At 45.6% G+C, this 15932-nt stretch overlaps 1 protein-coding gene and 1 long non-coding RNA gene across 2 annotated transcripts in view; one reads left to right on the top strand and one right to left on the bottom strand.

Moving 5' to 3' along the window:
- On the bottom strand, positions 1-1608 carry ANKRD34C (ankyrin repeat domain 34C). The gene has a single exon (XM_060005315.1). The coding sequence runs from the start codon at positions 1606-1608 to the stop codon at positions 1-3; it is 1608 nt and encodes a 535-aa protein (XP_059861298.1).
- Positions 1609-11310: 9702 nt separating this feature from the next.
- Positions 11311-15932, top strand: part of LOC132420668 (uncharacterized) — a 36905-nt gene continuing 32283 nt past the window's right edge. Inside the window, exons 1-2 of the long non-coding RNA XR_009518405.1 lie at positions 11311-11568; positions 14193-14306. This is a non-coding gene — a long non-coding RNA (uncharacterized lncRNA). The remainder of the gene's footprint in view (positions 11569-14192; positions 14307-15932) is intronic.

Genomic DNA, 15932 nt, shown 5'->3' with positions numbered 1-15932 from the left:
CTAGGTCATGATTTCTTCAAAGTCAGACAGCTGCTTCATCTGTTCAACTTGCATAGAATGCCTTCTGAGGAGCTTCCTTTTACTTCTCAAGTCAACTCTCTTTGGTGAACTTGGAGCAACAGGTACCATGGATTTTAAGCCACTAGCAAGTGGAGAGGAAGGTTTGCTGCTCGATCTAATATCCGGGATAGGTGGGTTCAGATTTACATTTAAAGGCGGAAGGAAGCCAGGCCTGATCTGGGAAATTCGGTCTAGTAGCAGAGTTCCGGAACCCCGTCTTTCTAGAAGATGGGGTGGCCTGTGGCGCGCTGAGCTGGGAGATGTGCAGGACGCAGCATCCAGGGCCTCCCTGGAGCCCTGGAAGAGAGACAAGTGGGAGTTGTTGAGCTTCTTCCAATCTACGGGTCCTTTGCCTGATTCAAGGGAGATGGAGTTGGGCGGATCGGCCCCTGGCTGTAAATCTAAATCGTAGAGGTCATTTTCCAGCCGTTTGAGGGACGCTGCATCTTTGAGAGCAGAGGGGCCTGACGGGCCAATGCCACCCTTCTCTTGGTCAATAGGGAGAGTTCCTCTTCTGGCCAGACGTGGGTGGGGAGGCTGACTTTTCTCGTAGGCTGCCTTCCACGAGGCTGGTGCCGAAGAGGCTGGGATCTTCAGAACCTGCTCCGTGACCGTGAGGAAGAGGCTGGGGTCTTTGCCATCAGTGCTGTTGGTTCTGGAAAGGGGGCCCCTTTTGGGGAAGGACATGTCACTGATGCTCTTGATGACCTCGCTGTCTGCACCTGCGCCATGGCTCCCATCCTGGCGCATAGAGGCGGCCAACACGGAGGGCGCGGTCAGGCCCCAGGGCTCAGATTGGAGCCTCTTCAGTTGAGGCAAACGGGCCCTTTTGAGGTTCCCGACCTTCCTAGTGAGTGACCCAGGATCATTAGGAGACTTGGAGGTGTTGCAACCACCTGGATGCCCTGACTGGAGGCTAAAGAAGTCATCTTCCTTCTCACTGGGTGGAGAGCCCAGGCCTGGAGCCTTCAGTTCAACACCCGAGGGAGATGCACACCGTGGAGGTGACTGTCTGTCTTCCTCTTTGGGTGAAGGAGGGACATTAAGATACTGTTTGGTGGTTTTGGTGCCTGAAGACGATTTATCCGTTGTTATAATAATCACCTCCTTGCCTTTGGCTTTGCAGGCATCCAGGAGATGTTTCAATGCATCCTGGTCATCTGCATTTATTGCGTAAACCAGAGCTGAAGCCCCTGTGCGGTCCTCGAGGCTGGGGTCTGCTCCATTCTCCAGTAGCAAGGAGACCACTTCTCCCCCAGCTCTTCTGATGCAAGCATGGATGAGGGCGGTCTTGCCCGACTTATCCTGAATATTGGGGTCTGCCCTGTTGTCCAGCAGATACTTCACCATCTTGGACTTGCTGATGCTCTGCTGGTCCACGTGTTTGGTGATACATGCCACCATGAGAGCCGTTTCGCCTTTGTCGTTGCTTTCGTTGATATAAGCACCCCCTTCCAGGAGGAGTCTGGTCAGCCTGAGCCTCCCCAACCACACGGCCTTTAAAAGTGAGTTTCCATCCGTCCTTAATTCGGTGTTGTCATCCATCATACTGGCTACAGCTTAGAGTCTCTGAGCCACGGTGGCGATCAGACCTAGCAAGGGAAGAAGAGAGAAAAGGGTCATGTATTCTATAGAGCTGATCTGAGCAGCAAGGCTGTTAGAGACTCTGGATACAGCCGTGTCCCAGTTTGATCCCAAGTTATGCCACCTTGCCTGGTTATTTAACCTCTCTGGGTTTATTTCTTCATCTGTAACATGGCAGGGGTGACTGTGGTGATAGTGGCAAACTACCTGACTTTGTGAAGATTAAATGAGGCACTGTACCACACGTAAAGCGGTTGGCATGATGCCTAGGAGAGAGCAAGCAATAAAACGTGCAAAGCTCTTACTGGGTTGACTGCATGACACTTATCACAAATGCAGTTTTGTGATAACAGAAACTTTGTTTTCTGTCGGCATCACTAAAGTCTAAGCTTCCATAAGGAAAGGTCTGAGTCTATCTTGTTCACTGTTGTAGCCTCAGCATTTAGCAATGAGTCACACTTAATAGGTTACCTCGTAAATAATGGTTTAATGCAGTGTAGTTCTAGGTGTGCATCAAAAAGACCAGTAGGAAATACGCCAAAATGGTGATAGGATTATGAAGAGTTTTCCTTTTTGCTGTACTTCCTAAACTAAACGTGTATCACCATCGTCGTAGGGGGGAAATATCGTAAAACAAAAGCAATCCAGCTGTCCATTTCCATGTTGTAGTCCCCACTATTCGAGCAGATGTCCGAGTTCTCATCCACCTCATTCAGGCTCTCAGAATAGCTCAAATAATGCAATGCTACGTCGTCCTCTCTGGTTGAACAGATCTGAGGCAGAGGATGGACAAGGGGATTGCCATTTTGCTCACGAATGTTAGGAAATAAAGCTCTTTCCAGAGCTCCCCCCGCTGAGGGCTGTCAAACCTGGGTTTTCTGCTTTGGTTCTCCTCATGTCAATTACCTAATTCCTGGACTCAGAGCTTCCAAAATGGGTGTTGGTCACGAGGTCTCCCACGAATAAGGAGAAATGGTCTCCCAGAATTGATGCCCTACCAGCCCCGGGTCCCTCACTGGCCATGCTCTGCCAGCATGGCCCCTCCATGTGGACTTTTTGTCCCTCAGGCTCTGCTGGGCAGGTGTCACAATGCCTGAGTTTTCCTTCTCTGATGCATGTCATCCTTCCTCTTACCCCACTACCCTGAGCAGTTATTGATCAATTTCTATTCCTCTATTAAACAGGAAGTCAGCAGCTTTTCTTGGCTAGAGTTGAGAGATGGGTGTATTGCCTTTTAAAACTTTTAATCCATGAATAGATACTTTGTTTAAAAGAAAAAAAAGCCCAAATCACAGTTAAGTATATAAAGAAGAAGAGTACCCTTTACACGCCCCCAGCCCACCTTGAAGCCACTCATCTCTTCAGAATTAACTGTGGTTAACAGTCTAGGTTGTATCTTTCTGCTTCAGATCATTTTCTGCTTCTTCCAAATGCATTATTCTGATAATGCCATCTCAGTCTGATCTTGTGGCACTTGTGTTTGTGTGTTGCTATAAGATTTTCTGTAAAATCCCTACCATCCAAAGACACTGTATATTATTAAATGTATTCACAAGACGTTTGTTTCTGTCTCTTCAACTCTATGCTTCTTTCTTCAATCTCCTACTGAGTCCTTCTTCCTCTCTCCCTCTCTCTCTCTACCCGCCTGCGCCCCCCAAATGTGGCCATTCTCTCTCTTCTGTTTCCGTCATTTTAACTCTTCTGTGGTCAGGTGATCATTTTATTACAGTTCTATGTGTCTATAAGCTTGTTAGTCCCCAAACTCTGGACATCTAAAGCGGAATTTTCAAGGGCTAAATAAAGAAAAGGCAATGTGCAGTGAAAACATGCTGTTTTCCATTCCATCCAAGGGGCCCTTCACCTCCTGGCCACACCTCTTCAGCATCTGCCCTCTACTTCTGTTCTCTTTATACTCCATCTATCTTGAAATCTGGTCATTTCTCAAATGCCCCACTTTTTATTTCTCTTCCTTCTAACCCTGTTCATGTTTCTAACTCTAAGACCTCCCTGCTCTTCTTTAATTATTCATCATCCCTCAAATCTCAACTCAAATGTTACTTCCTTTTTAATCAAGAGAAAAATCACTCAGGCTGGAAGGGAGAAAGAGGAATAAAATGACAACTGACTCATATCCAGACTATATAAAGAACTCCTACAAATCACTTCCTCCAAAAGAGGATACACAAATGGCCAATAAGCCCAGAAAAAGGTGCTCAGCCCTGTTAGTAATCAAGGAAAATCAAATTACAGCACACTGAGATACCAGTACACCCTCCAGCGCAGCTAAAATTAGACCGACAGTACCAAGGATGGAGAAAGATGGGAAGATTCAGGAACACATTGGTGGGAGCACAAATGGCTCCGCTAAATTAATGCCTACACTCTGACCCAGTAATTCCATGGCTGGGCTTAGCTGTGTTCTAGACTGAAAAGCATGGCCACAAAGTCCTGCCATCCCAGTGTGCACACCACTCGCAATGAGGTCTTGCCTCTCCTCCCATGGAGAGGAGGCGTCAGCATGTGATCTGCTTTGACCGGTAAAATGCAGCAGAGCTAACTTTGTGTGACATTCAAGGCATGGCCCCAGTGAACCCTGCAACTTCGAGATTTGCTCTCTTGGAATCCAACTGCCACGTGCAGAAGTCTGGGGTATCCCTAACCAGAAAGGACACAGGGCGCTTCAGCCGACAGCCCCAGCGAACATCAGAGTGTGCCCGAGGCCATCTCAGGCCAGCCAAAGCCCCAGATGATTGCAACTGCGTGAGGGAACCCAGGTGAGGCCAGCAGAAGTTCCCAGAGGCTGGTCCAGATCGCAGAAATACGAGCAAATAAATGATTATTGTTTTAAGCCACTCATTTTGCAATGCTTTGTTCTCAGGAATAGATTACTGGTAAATATGCGTAGCAGAACGTGTGCAGACACGATGCTGGCAGTGAAAACTGGAAACAACCCGTCAAGAAGAAAACAAAGAAACTGTAGTATATTCGTATTCATACCCTGGAATATTATACATCATCTTTACGTTCTCTCTCGCTCTCTCTTGTGCGTGTGCTCTCTCTCTCTCTCTCTCTCACACACACACATGCACACACACGCACTCACACACACTACATACCAAAAGAAAAAAGTGGATACTGCATCCCCTGGGTTCAGCTTTCTCCGTTGAAGTATTGATCTGGTTCATCATCTGGGTCTACCTCCTCCCCATATCTCTGAGCCCCTCGAGGCAGGAAAACTGTCTTTCTCCCCCATCAGCTGTGTGATAATTTGAAAGTAAGATAAAGGAAAAGATGGAGGAAGGGAGGAAGAGAAAAAGGAAAGGAAGATGGGAAGGAGACGTGGGTGGAGCATTGGGTTATCTCTCTATGTTGTGTGTGGTGCAAATCACATAGCTCTGGACTACCTTGAAGTCTGGGGAGGGGGTGCAGGGAGTAGGGGAGGCAGGTAGGGGACAAAAGAGAAAAGGAAAGCGGGGAAGAAGATGGAATATCTGGGAGATGTTTCTCTCCCTTCACTTGGAATCAGTGGCCACCTCCTCCCCGGAGCCCAGGCTTGTCCCCAGTCAACACTGCCCTGGCCCCTAAGGAGAGAGCAGCATCTGAGTAGTTCTCTGAGGTCTGGAATGTCTAGCCCATCTATAGAGATAACATTCTCTGTCCACAGTGAGCTACTTTTTGGGTTGTCTCTAACCATTTTTTCACTGTGGGCCTCCCCACTGAAATTACTTAAATGACGAAAATGCAGGAGCTCCGTGTGAGGACAGAATCAGACCCTTCCCTCATTATTATTATTACTTTTTTGAAGATGTTGGGGGTAGGAGTTTATTAATTAATATATTTTATTTTTGCTGTGTTGGGTCTTCGTTTCTGTACGAGGGCTTTCTCTAGTTGTGGCAAGCGGGGGCCCCTCTTCATCGCGGGGCGCGCGGGCCTCTCACTATCGCGGCCTCTCTTGTTGCGGAGCACAGGCTCCAGACGCGCAGGCTCAGTAGTTGTGGCTCACGGGCCTAGTTGCTCCGCGGCATGTGGGATCTTCCCAGACCAGGGCTCGAACCCGTGTCCCCTGCATTAGCAGGCAGATTCTCAACCACTGCGCCACCAGGGAAGCCCCCTTCCGTCATTCCTATAGCCCAGATAAAATGTGCTGGCTGAACATTAACTGTTGGTGTGCTGCATGTGCCTTACACTTTTCATGTCAAGAAAATTGGGTTGAAAAGATTGCAGTTCACACAGATGTAGAGAATGGACATATGGATACTGGGTGTGGGGGGAAGGAGGCATGGGGTGAGTTGGGAGATTGGGATTGACATATATACACTACTGTGTATAAAATAGATAACTAATGAGGACCTACTGGATAGCACAGGGGACTCTACTCAGTGCCCTGTGGTGACCTAAATGGGAAGGAAATCCAAAAAAGAGGGGCTATATGTATACTTATAACTGATTCACTTTGCTGTATAGCAGAAACTAACACAACATTGTAAAGCAACTATACTCCAATAAAAGTTAATTTAAAAAAATAAAAGATTGCAGTTCACGTAGCTGGTTGACAAGAGCCTTGCCAATGACGCCAGACTCGCGTTATGTATCATCACAGTTTCACATAGCCCTGTCTGCTTACCCTCTCTGGGGGTTGGCCGCTCACCTTGCTCTCTTGCCTGAGTGGCCTTAGCAAGTTCTATACCTCAGTCTTAGAGTCAGGACGCTGCTGCTGCTGTCACTGCTACAGATGGCTGAGCCCCACACCTGGTTCCAACTGATCAGGAGAAACTGACTATTGTAGAAAGTGTTTCTCCAACAGCTGCCTGGAGAGACAGAATTACTCAGCTCAAAAGTGTGGGGGAATTAGTCCTTTGTAGAGCAAAATATTGACCAATGGGAGATGGGAAGTAGATGTCAGGAAAACGCTTTTCCCTTGCGTCTCCTAATAGCCTGGTTTTGGTGAGTTTAAAAGATTTGGGTGGGATGCAATGGATTATACAACTTCCGCAAGACTGAGCAATCAGTGCACTTGTCTTTAACACGTGAGTAGCTCAATAATGTAGTGCTTGTATTTGCTCTTCCTCTTGCCTGGCCTCGTGTTCCATTTCCCCTTATTCCTACTTCCCAAGGGTTTTGTTTGTTTGGTTTTTATTTTGTAATTTTTATTGGAGTATAGTTGATTTACAATGTTGTGTTAGTTTCAGGTGTACAGCAAAGTGAATCAGTTATACATATACATATATCCACTATTTTCTAGATTCTTTTCCCATATAGGTCATTACAGAGTATTGAGTAGAGTTCCCTGTGCTATACAGTAGATTCTTTTTTTTTTTTTATTGGAGTATAGTTGCTTTACAATGTTGTGTTGGTTTCTGCTGTACAGCAAAGTGAATCAGCTATATGTATACATATATCCCCTCTTTTTTGGATTTCCTTCCCATTTAGGTCACCGCAGAGCATTGAATAGAGTCCCCCGTGCTATGCAGCAGGTTCTCATTAGACTTCCCAAGGTTTTCTAACCCAATGAAGTGTTAATGCGTGTGTTTTTGCCCCAGGCTGATACCAGCTGCCTTCTTTGAAGTGTCAAATGGCCCTATCAGATGTCCTCTCTCCCCCATTTAACAAATGAAGAAACTGAAGCCAAGAGTGAACGATTGGCTTGCCCTGGGTCATTCAGAGATCAGTGAGTGGGTGACTCTTCTGAGATGTCCCGCCAGCCCACACTGACCCTTCTCTCTGTCGTCTATCTCCCCGCACTGTGTTCAGCTTTTGGTAGGTGACTTTGTACTCTCTGACCTGCCCCATGTGCTTGACTGATTTGACCTTGGGTAGAATTTGACATTGAGACTGAGAAACACCAGTTATCTTGGGCTGTTTGTAGGAACTGAAGTGTTAGGGACTCTGGAGATAAGGCTGCTTTGGTCAGGTAGCCACATGCACAGAGAAGCAGAAAGGTTGAAGTGCACAGTGAGAAGAATGAAGTTAACACACTGAGAAGCTGATATGAGAGGTGGAGAGAATCCCCTCTCTCTTCAGCAGTTCAGCTCCCTCTGGGGTCTGTGAACACTCGAGGAGCCATGTTTCTGTTTAGCAGAGCTTGAGTTAATTTTTATTATTTATAACATGGTAAACCTTCACTAAAACACTGGCATTACTTGCTGGCTCATTCATTCATATATTCACCATCAAACACTCAATGTGTCTACTCCACATTAGGTGTTGAAGAAATCTGTAGAATTCTAAAGAAATCTATAGAATTCAGGATTGGAAGGGTGAGACGGGAGGCTGGAGGAGCCTCTGAGAGATGACGAGGCTCAGAAGCACCAAAATGAGGAAGTTATGGAAGAATCAAGCTGCAGAGATGTTCAAAAGCTAGAATTGAATAGTGACCCATCGAATGTGGGAGTCAACCAAGACCAAATTTACTTTTTTAAAATTTTTTTTGGCTGCATTAGGTCTTCGTTGTTGTGCACAGGCTTTCTCTAGTTGCGGCGAGCAGGGGCTACTCTTCGTTGCAGTGCGTAGGCTTCTCATTGTGGTGGCTTCGCTTGTTGCAGAGCACGGGCTCTAGGCGCGTAGGCTTCAGTAGTTGTGGCACGTGGGCTCAGTAGTTGTGGCACACAGGCTTAGTTGCTCCATGACATGTGGGATCTTCCCAGACCAGGGCTCGAACCCGTGTCCCCTTCATTGGCAGGCAGATTCTTAACCATTGTGCCACCAGGGAAGTCCCCGAATTTACTTTAATTTGGGAATTTATCTCCTACTGTGCATCACACAGAATGAATGTTAAAAACACCTAATGCTGGAAACAGCAGATGCCTTTCAGGCTTTCTAAGCTTCTTGGAAGAAAAGGAAGCAGTCCTGAGTGAAAAGAGCTGGTACATGCCCAGAATTTTGAAATCCCATCCCCTTCGGCTGCTCTAGGCACCACGTTTTTATCTTTAAAAATTAGCAACCCCAAAGTGGTGAGGTGTTTCTTCAAGTGTTTCAGAAAAGGAGTAAACTGAGAAGTGAGCAAAGTTTGGCGGGTTCCTCCCTGTCATGCTCCCTTCCCACCCCCACCTCCCACCCCCGCCATCCTTTTCACTTTTCAGGGCTGTTTTCTGTTTAATTCGTCTCCACTATAATGGTGACTAACATAATTTCTGAAGGCACAGGGACTGGAAAAGAAATGCTGAAAACTAAAACATCACTAACACCCAAAAAAAAAAATTGTTTTGATGGAGGGGATGAATGGGTGGAATTATTTGCCTTTTTTGTCCAGAAATCTTTGAATTATTTCATTATCCACAAAATTATGGAAGTCTTAGACTTTTGAAGCTGAGAGGAGCCATCTTGTTCAATCTTTCCCAGTTTATAAGTGGGAAGTTTAAAGACAGAGACTGAGTCTTTAATCTCACTGAACCTAGGCTCCTTCACTCCCATGTCTTCCCAGACCTTTAGCCTGATTAGTGTAGAACAAGGCTGCATAATACTGGGCTGAGGGCTAAATGTGGTGCCAAGTTATGTATTGCTCCACTGGAACAGTGCTTTAACCTTTTTTTTTTTTTTTTCCGGTACGCGGGCCTCTCACTGTCGTGGCCTCTCCCGTTGCGGAGCACAGGCTCCGGACGCACAGGCTCAGCGGCCATGGCTCACGGGCCCAGCCGCTCCGCGGCACGTGGGATCTTCCCGGACCGGGGCACGAACCCGTGTCCCCCCTGCATCGGCAGGCGGACTCTCAACCACTACCCACCAGGGAAGCCCCGCTTTAACTTTTTTTTTTAATTTGAATGTTTTAAGATGGATTATTCATTGTCCAGTTTGACAAAGGCCCTGCCATTCTCTGTGGTCTTACATTTGGCCCAGTTCACACATTCAAGTGACTTACCTAGCCTCTGTAGGTATGTGGGTTTATGACATGAAGCATAAAGAGTAAAATACATGGGCTACAAGTCATGATGTTGTGTTTTTGTTCTTCCCCTCGCTTCCTAGTCTCTCACCTCTACAGGTTTGTTAGGAGGCTCCAACGAGCTGATGGATACAGAAGCCCTTTTTATAAACTTTAAAGTATGATGTGCTCGTGTGAACCATTATAAATAGCTAACACTTCATTACTTCAGTGCAGATAAAATACCATTTGCTTTACCTCCCCTTTCTTGAGTCTCATTGGCATCAGATTTCCAGTTAAACTTCCCTTGTTTGGCACAGTGGTAAATCTTTCAGAGGGTTGAGGCATTGCATTGGTTTCAAGACTACTTATATTAGTGCTAGCAGAAAATTTATGCCAAAGTGGAGGAGCAACAGACTCCTACAAACGTCTGCAAAGTTTCTCATATCCCTAGGCAAGGGACCGGATATACACTTTATTGTACTTTGTGACCCAAAGCAAGTTTCTGGGACTTTATAATATGCATATTTTATATTCATCTTATTTCTGGCTACAGCCTTCATCTTGTTTCTCCTCTATTTTCTTGACTGCTTCTAATATATATAAACCTGGCATCTTGTGGACCTTTATAAGTTGTTTTAAATTCTATGTGGAACAAAATAGAATATAATCAATGAACATTTATTAGATTGGTCCATATGACGTTACTGTGTCTGTAGGTAAAAAATGGTCAAACCATCATCAGTTTCACACGGTCCAACCTGATATTTACAGTGCTTATCTCAGTATATTTTGGTGCTGTAATTGCTCCGTAATCCAAGCTCTGGAGGATGTACCAGTCATGGTGGAAGGATTACAGGATAGAGAAGCAGGAGATCTGGATTTTAACGTCAGCTCTGCTACTAGGTAGCTGAGTAATTAAGGGCAAGCGTCGTCTTTCCAAATGAATAGAACTCCGATTCTGCCTTACAAGATTGTTATAAGGATCAAAGGGTAGGCTATATGTGAACACTCTCTACAAAGTCCTCTAAGAGCCACGGGGTTATGTTGAATTAAGCTCATCCAGAATCCTACCTCTAAGCCCTCCCAGCACCCTGTAGAGTACCACTAATGCCATTACCAGTCCTCTTTCTCTTCCAATCACCTGCTGCCTCCTTTCTTGCCTCCACCACCCAACCACAATGCAAAGTTTGCTGAGTCTTTCCACATTCATGATCTCTTTGACCACCCTCCCCTCACACTTCTGCAAGGGAAGCTTTATTATCCTAATTTTACAGATACAGAGTCTGAAGTTCAGACGTGTTAAGTAATTTTGCCCAAGAGCACACGTTTGTAAGTGGTATAGCTTGGATTCAAACTCTGTTCCTCTGAGCCCAAGTTCAGAGCTCTTTCACGGTGAGAATTCTGCTCGGACACATCTCCTGACTACTGCAGCCGGGAGTGGAGTTTAAGAACACAGCTCTACCATTCGGTGGTTGTAGAAACTGGGCCAAGTTACTCAGCCTCTCTTGCCTCAGTTTTCTCATCTGTAAAATGGGGATAATCACAGACACATTTGTGGTGTGCTATAACAATAAAATAACTCAGGTAGAGCTCCTAGCACAGGGCCTTGGCACATGGAAAACGCTCAATAAATGTTAAAATTTGAAGAAGTTTGGGTACACCTTTCCAAATCCAGGAGGCCACCCCGTTCAGCTGTAGTATTTGCAGAAGCTTGGGGGCTATCTTTATACTCCGCCTCTTCCTTCTACAGTCACGGGAAGCAGTTAGAAGCGGATCAGAAACTGAGTTCCACGTTTGCTCTTGCGATTCGAAAATCCTTTCTCCCAGCTCTAGGGGCGGGGTTAGGTAGTCGCCCTCAGAGGCGAGCCGCGGTGGCCTGGGGCGAAGGAGACAGGACGCTCTGGGCTCACAGGGCGCCGCGCGCAGCCCTTTTGGGCTCTGTCCGAGGTGCTGAACGCCGCGGGCTCCGGGCGCGCGGGCAGTGCGTGAGGGCGTCCACTGTTGTCAGTGTCTGTGAGCATCTTCGTGGAGAAGGCAGAGCACGGGGGTCAGGTGAAACCAGGACGGTAAGTGCTTCTCCCATCATTTCTCTAAAATGCTTAGATTCATACTCTTTACCATTTCTTGCACATTTTCAGGCTCATAACCTCTCACCTCCCGTTCATCATAGGTTTCTGCAATAATGTGGACTTTGCTCCCCCTTCAGTCCCTGCAGAAATTCAGACGCCTGTCTCCAGCCCCGATCCACAACCATTTCCTACAAAACTTCACCCCCTATGCATCTCATCCCCGCGCGTCAATGCAAAAATTTTAAAAAAAGGAATTTTTTTTTTAACCATCTTTCACTCCTATCTCCCACAATTTCCTGTGATAAAAGCAGACTCTCTCCTACCAACCTCCCACTCATGCATGTGGCTAAACTGTGCAGACTTACTTCTTAGGAGCTGAAGGTCCCACCCAGGTGACCAGTGGAGACCCCGGGAGTGCGCTTACCTGGTGGGGACGCTCACCAAGCGAGGCCACCTGGGTCCACGTCACGGGTCGTGTCATTACTCCAAAAGCAAAGTCAGAGGGCGCCCCGCACCCCTGCCTGAGGCTGTGGGTTGGCTTGCCAGGCTGAGCCAGCGCCGGGAGCTGGGGTTACCTGGGGCCTCGCGGGTTCTGTTGAGTGACTTGCCCAGAACTTCTTTAAGGTTTATAAATAAAACTTCTGCGTCAGTTCCTTCAAACCACTCCTTGTTCCTCCAAGTTACAGTGGGAACAAGGGAGGGTTTTTTTTAAGAGAAAGAAAGAAGCATGAAAGAAAGATAAGAATTGTCCCCCGTTGTGGTTTGCAGATCTCCTGCGCAACCCCAGCCCTCCAGCTCTTTATTCGGCTCTACTGGCTGCCGAGGCTCTGCTGCCCGCTGGCGCCTGAGAGCATCTCTCCAGCCGCGACGCGAGCGGTTTGTGTGGGTGTGTGTGCTGGGGAGGAAGGAGGAAGGAGGGGGCAGCGGGGGTGGGGATGTGCCTACCTGCAGCTGCGGGCAGAGGCGCCGGCCACCCCGCCCCCTCATCTCCAGCTCTTGAGGGATTAGACTCGCTTAACAACTTAACTTGAGCCTCCAGGAGCCCCAGAGGGTGGGTGCAGATGGGACACGGAGACCCTTGGATCAGGCGAAGTGAGGGGACGCTCCCAAAGTCTGACACTGCAGATCCCAGACTAGGGTAGGGATTTGAACTCCTGTCTCCTTTGCTCTTTCCGCGGCTCTGCCTTCCTTCATAAAACGCCCTCGGATCTCAGGATGTCTGTCCAGAGTGTGGGAAGGAGAGGGAGAGAAGAGGGGGCGAGTGAGACTGTAAGACCTGGGAGGAATCTGATTATCACAGACGAACCATTGGATTCCATTCCAACTCCATCCTTTAGCCCACCTCCTGCTTGTTCCTAGGACTTCCCGGGGAGCCATTCACCAACAGTATTTGCTCCCTTTCTATCAAAAGTAATTCGTGGCTTGTATAGAATTCAAAGCACGCGGCATTATATTTAGAAAGCAGCTGTCCCCCCTCAGCCTAGCTGGTCACCTTCCATTATTAGTCCCATTCCCCGAGGCAACCTGCATTTTCAAACCACAAACCCACTGATATATATTATCTATCTATATCTGTATCTGTCTATCTATACACACACACACAAAGTTCTATTTTTCCTTTACAAAAAAAGTCCTACTTCTTGAGTCAGTTTTATACATTTACATTTTCCTAGAAAATTGTCCATCTCACAATTTCAAGTTCACAGGCACAAAGTTACAACTAGTATTACCTTATAGTGTTTGCTTTTCTCTGAAATTATACCCCCTTTTCATTCTTAATATTGTTGATTTGTATTTTCTCCCTCCCCATGCCAATTTTTTTTTACCAAACTTGCCAGAGCGTTATCGATTTTATCAATCTTAAAAATATAAATATTGTTCTGTAGTTTGCCTTTGTCACTTAATGTTTCCATAGTGTTACCTATGGAAATGTTTTCATGTGGCATCCATTATTTGTTAAGTACTGAATAATATTGAGGGGGGGTCTTTCTCTGTAAAGCAGTTACAAGGTTTTGTGTACTCAAATCTGTAAGTCTTATCTTTCATGACTTCTAGATTTCCTACCTTGCTTAAGGAGACCGAGAATCGCAAGAATAATTGCTTAAATGTTCTAGTAGCTTAGAACTTTTTTGTTATTGTTGTTGTTGATGATGATATTGTTGGTTAGGTTATCAATTCATCTGGAAATTAGATTTATGCATAAGGTAGGGCAAGGATTTGATGAAGGCGAGAAGCCAGCTGTCCCAGCACCAAATCTGAATAGTCCTTCCTCCTCTTCAAGATGATTCAAGATGCCACCCTTAATTATACCACATATATATTCCTCCAACAAACGTTATATGGTCAATGTATGTTCTTTTATTAAAATACACTGTTGGATTGGAATTATTTATTTACCTTAGGGCTTTTAGGGGGCATCTATATTAATAAATAAAATTATTTTTTTCCTTTTTAGGGGACGGTGAGGTTTTCATTCAAATTTGGTACAAGGTTATGCTAACTTTCTAGGATGATTTTGAAAGCATCCTGGTTTTTTCCTACACACTGGTATTTTTTTTTTTTTTTTTTTTTTTTTTTTGCGGTACGCGGGCCTCTCACTGTTGTGGCCTCTCCCGTTGCAGAGCACAGGCTCCAGACGCGCAGGCTCAGCAGCCATGGCTCACGGGCCCAGCCGCTCCGCGGCATGTGGGATCCTCCCGGACCGGGGCACAAACTGTCAACCACTGCGCCACCAGGTAAGCCCCACACTGGTATTTTTCAATTATCAAGATATCTATCTGCTCATTGATGATTTAAAGAATGCATCTACAAAACAATCTGGACTTGATGGATTTTAGAAGGCTATACCTTTAATTATTCTTTCCAAAGTTATTGGTAAGTAATGGAGTATTCATTTTCTGATTCTTCTTGAGTCAATTTTGGATCATTTATCTTTGCTTAGAAAATAAGTCTGTCTCATTTACGTTTTCAAATTTATTGGCATAAAGTTACAAATAGAACACCTTTATAATTTTTCATCTCCTCTGAATCTGTTCTTATATCCCCTTTTTCATTCCTGATATTTCATTCCTGCTTTCCCCCTGTTATTTTTGGTGTTTATAGCTAATGTTATTTTGCTGTGGTCAAATTATATGATCTACGTAATTTTCACTCTATGGCCTATGAAATGACCAATTAAAAATGTGCAAAGAGCATTTTTCCCTCATACTCAAGGAAGAAAAAAATGTACTTTCTGTGGTTTTAGATACAAACAACACAAATCCGCCTGCAAAGTTAATTGCACATTATTACTCTCTATATCTTTATTTTGTACTGCAAGGCAGTAAAGCATGTTGGTTATGAGCACAGGCTCTGAAGTCAGACTACCTGGATTTAAATCCTCACTCAGCCACCTACCTGCCATGGGATCCCTGGTGAACCACTAAACCGCCCTGTGCCTCAGTTTTCACCTCCGTAAAACTGAGTTCATAATAGTATCTACTTCATAGGATGGGGACCAGAGACAGCTGAGTTAATACATGTTCAGTGTTTAGTGCAGTTCCTGGTAGGGAGTAAGCACTATATATGTCTTAGCTATGTTTGTCTACCTGATCCATTAATGTTTAAATTAAACTGTTAAAGTCTCCCAGGATGCTTGAGTTCATTCATTCAGGAAAAATGTACCGAGTTGAGGCTATATGATGTGACCTGCTTTCCTTTGCATGCTGGAGACTCAGCTGTGAACAGGAAAGACAAGTTTTCTCCCTTTGTGGAGGAACCTTCTAAAGATTGAGATTTGTCAGTATCTGTGTGTGTGTGTGTGTGTGTGTGTGTGTGTGTGTGTGTGGTGTGTATCAGGGCTCTGCCATCCATTTCGTACAAGACAATGTGAAACAAAGGCCTTTTGCAACCTATTCCAAGTCTGCCTTCTGGAGGTATCTCAGCCACATCCCCAGAGATGCACCTTATATGCTAGACTCACATGATTAATAACAATACAAGTCCCCTACATACAAACGAGCTCCACTCCGAGAGCGCGTTCGTAAGTCCAGTTTTTTCGTAAGTACAACAAAGTTAGCCTAGGTACCCAACTAACACAATCAGCTATATACCGCTGCTTTTATTTTTGCTTCTGGACATCCACTGTACTCTATACAGCACTGTACAGTGAAGTACACAAACGCACAACCACTTGTAGAGGATGCACGCACATGACAATGTACTCCAGACTCGTGAATTAACTTACGTGATCGGACACGAGAACACACGTTCACACCTTTTAAAGTTCGCAACTTGAAGGTTCGTATGTAGGGGACTTACTGTAATAATTATTTTTTAAAATAATAATTGCTGGGACTTCCCTCGTGGTGCAGTGGTTAAGA

Source organism: Delphinus delphis, chromosome 2 (assembly GCF_949987515.2).
Source record: "Delphinus delphis chromosome 2, mDelDel1.2, whole genome shotgun sequence".
Classification (NCBI taxonomy): domain Eukaryota; kingdom Metazoa; phylum Chordata; class Mammalia; order Artiodactyla; family Delphinidae; genus Delphinus; species Delphinus delphis.
This window is presented reverse-complemented; position numbering and strand designations above follow the sequence as displayed.

Excerpts from the sequence above, each read along its gene's own strand:
- ANKRD34C (XM_060005315.1), bottom strand. The coding sequence starts at position 1,608 with ATGATGGATGACAACACCGAATTAAGGACGGATGGAAACTCACTTTTA.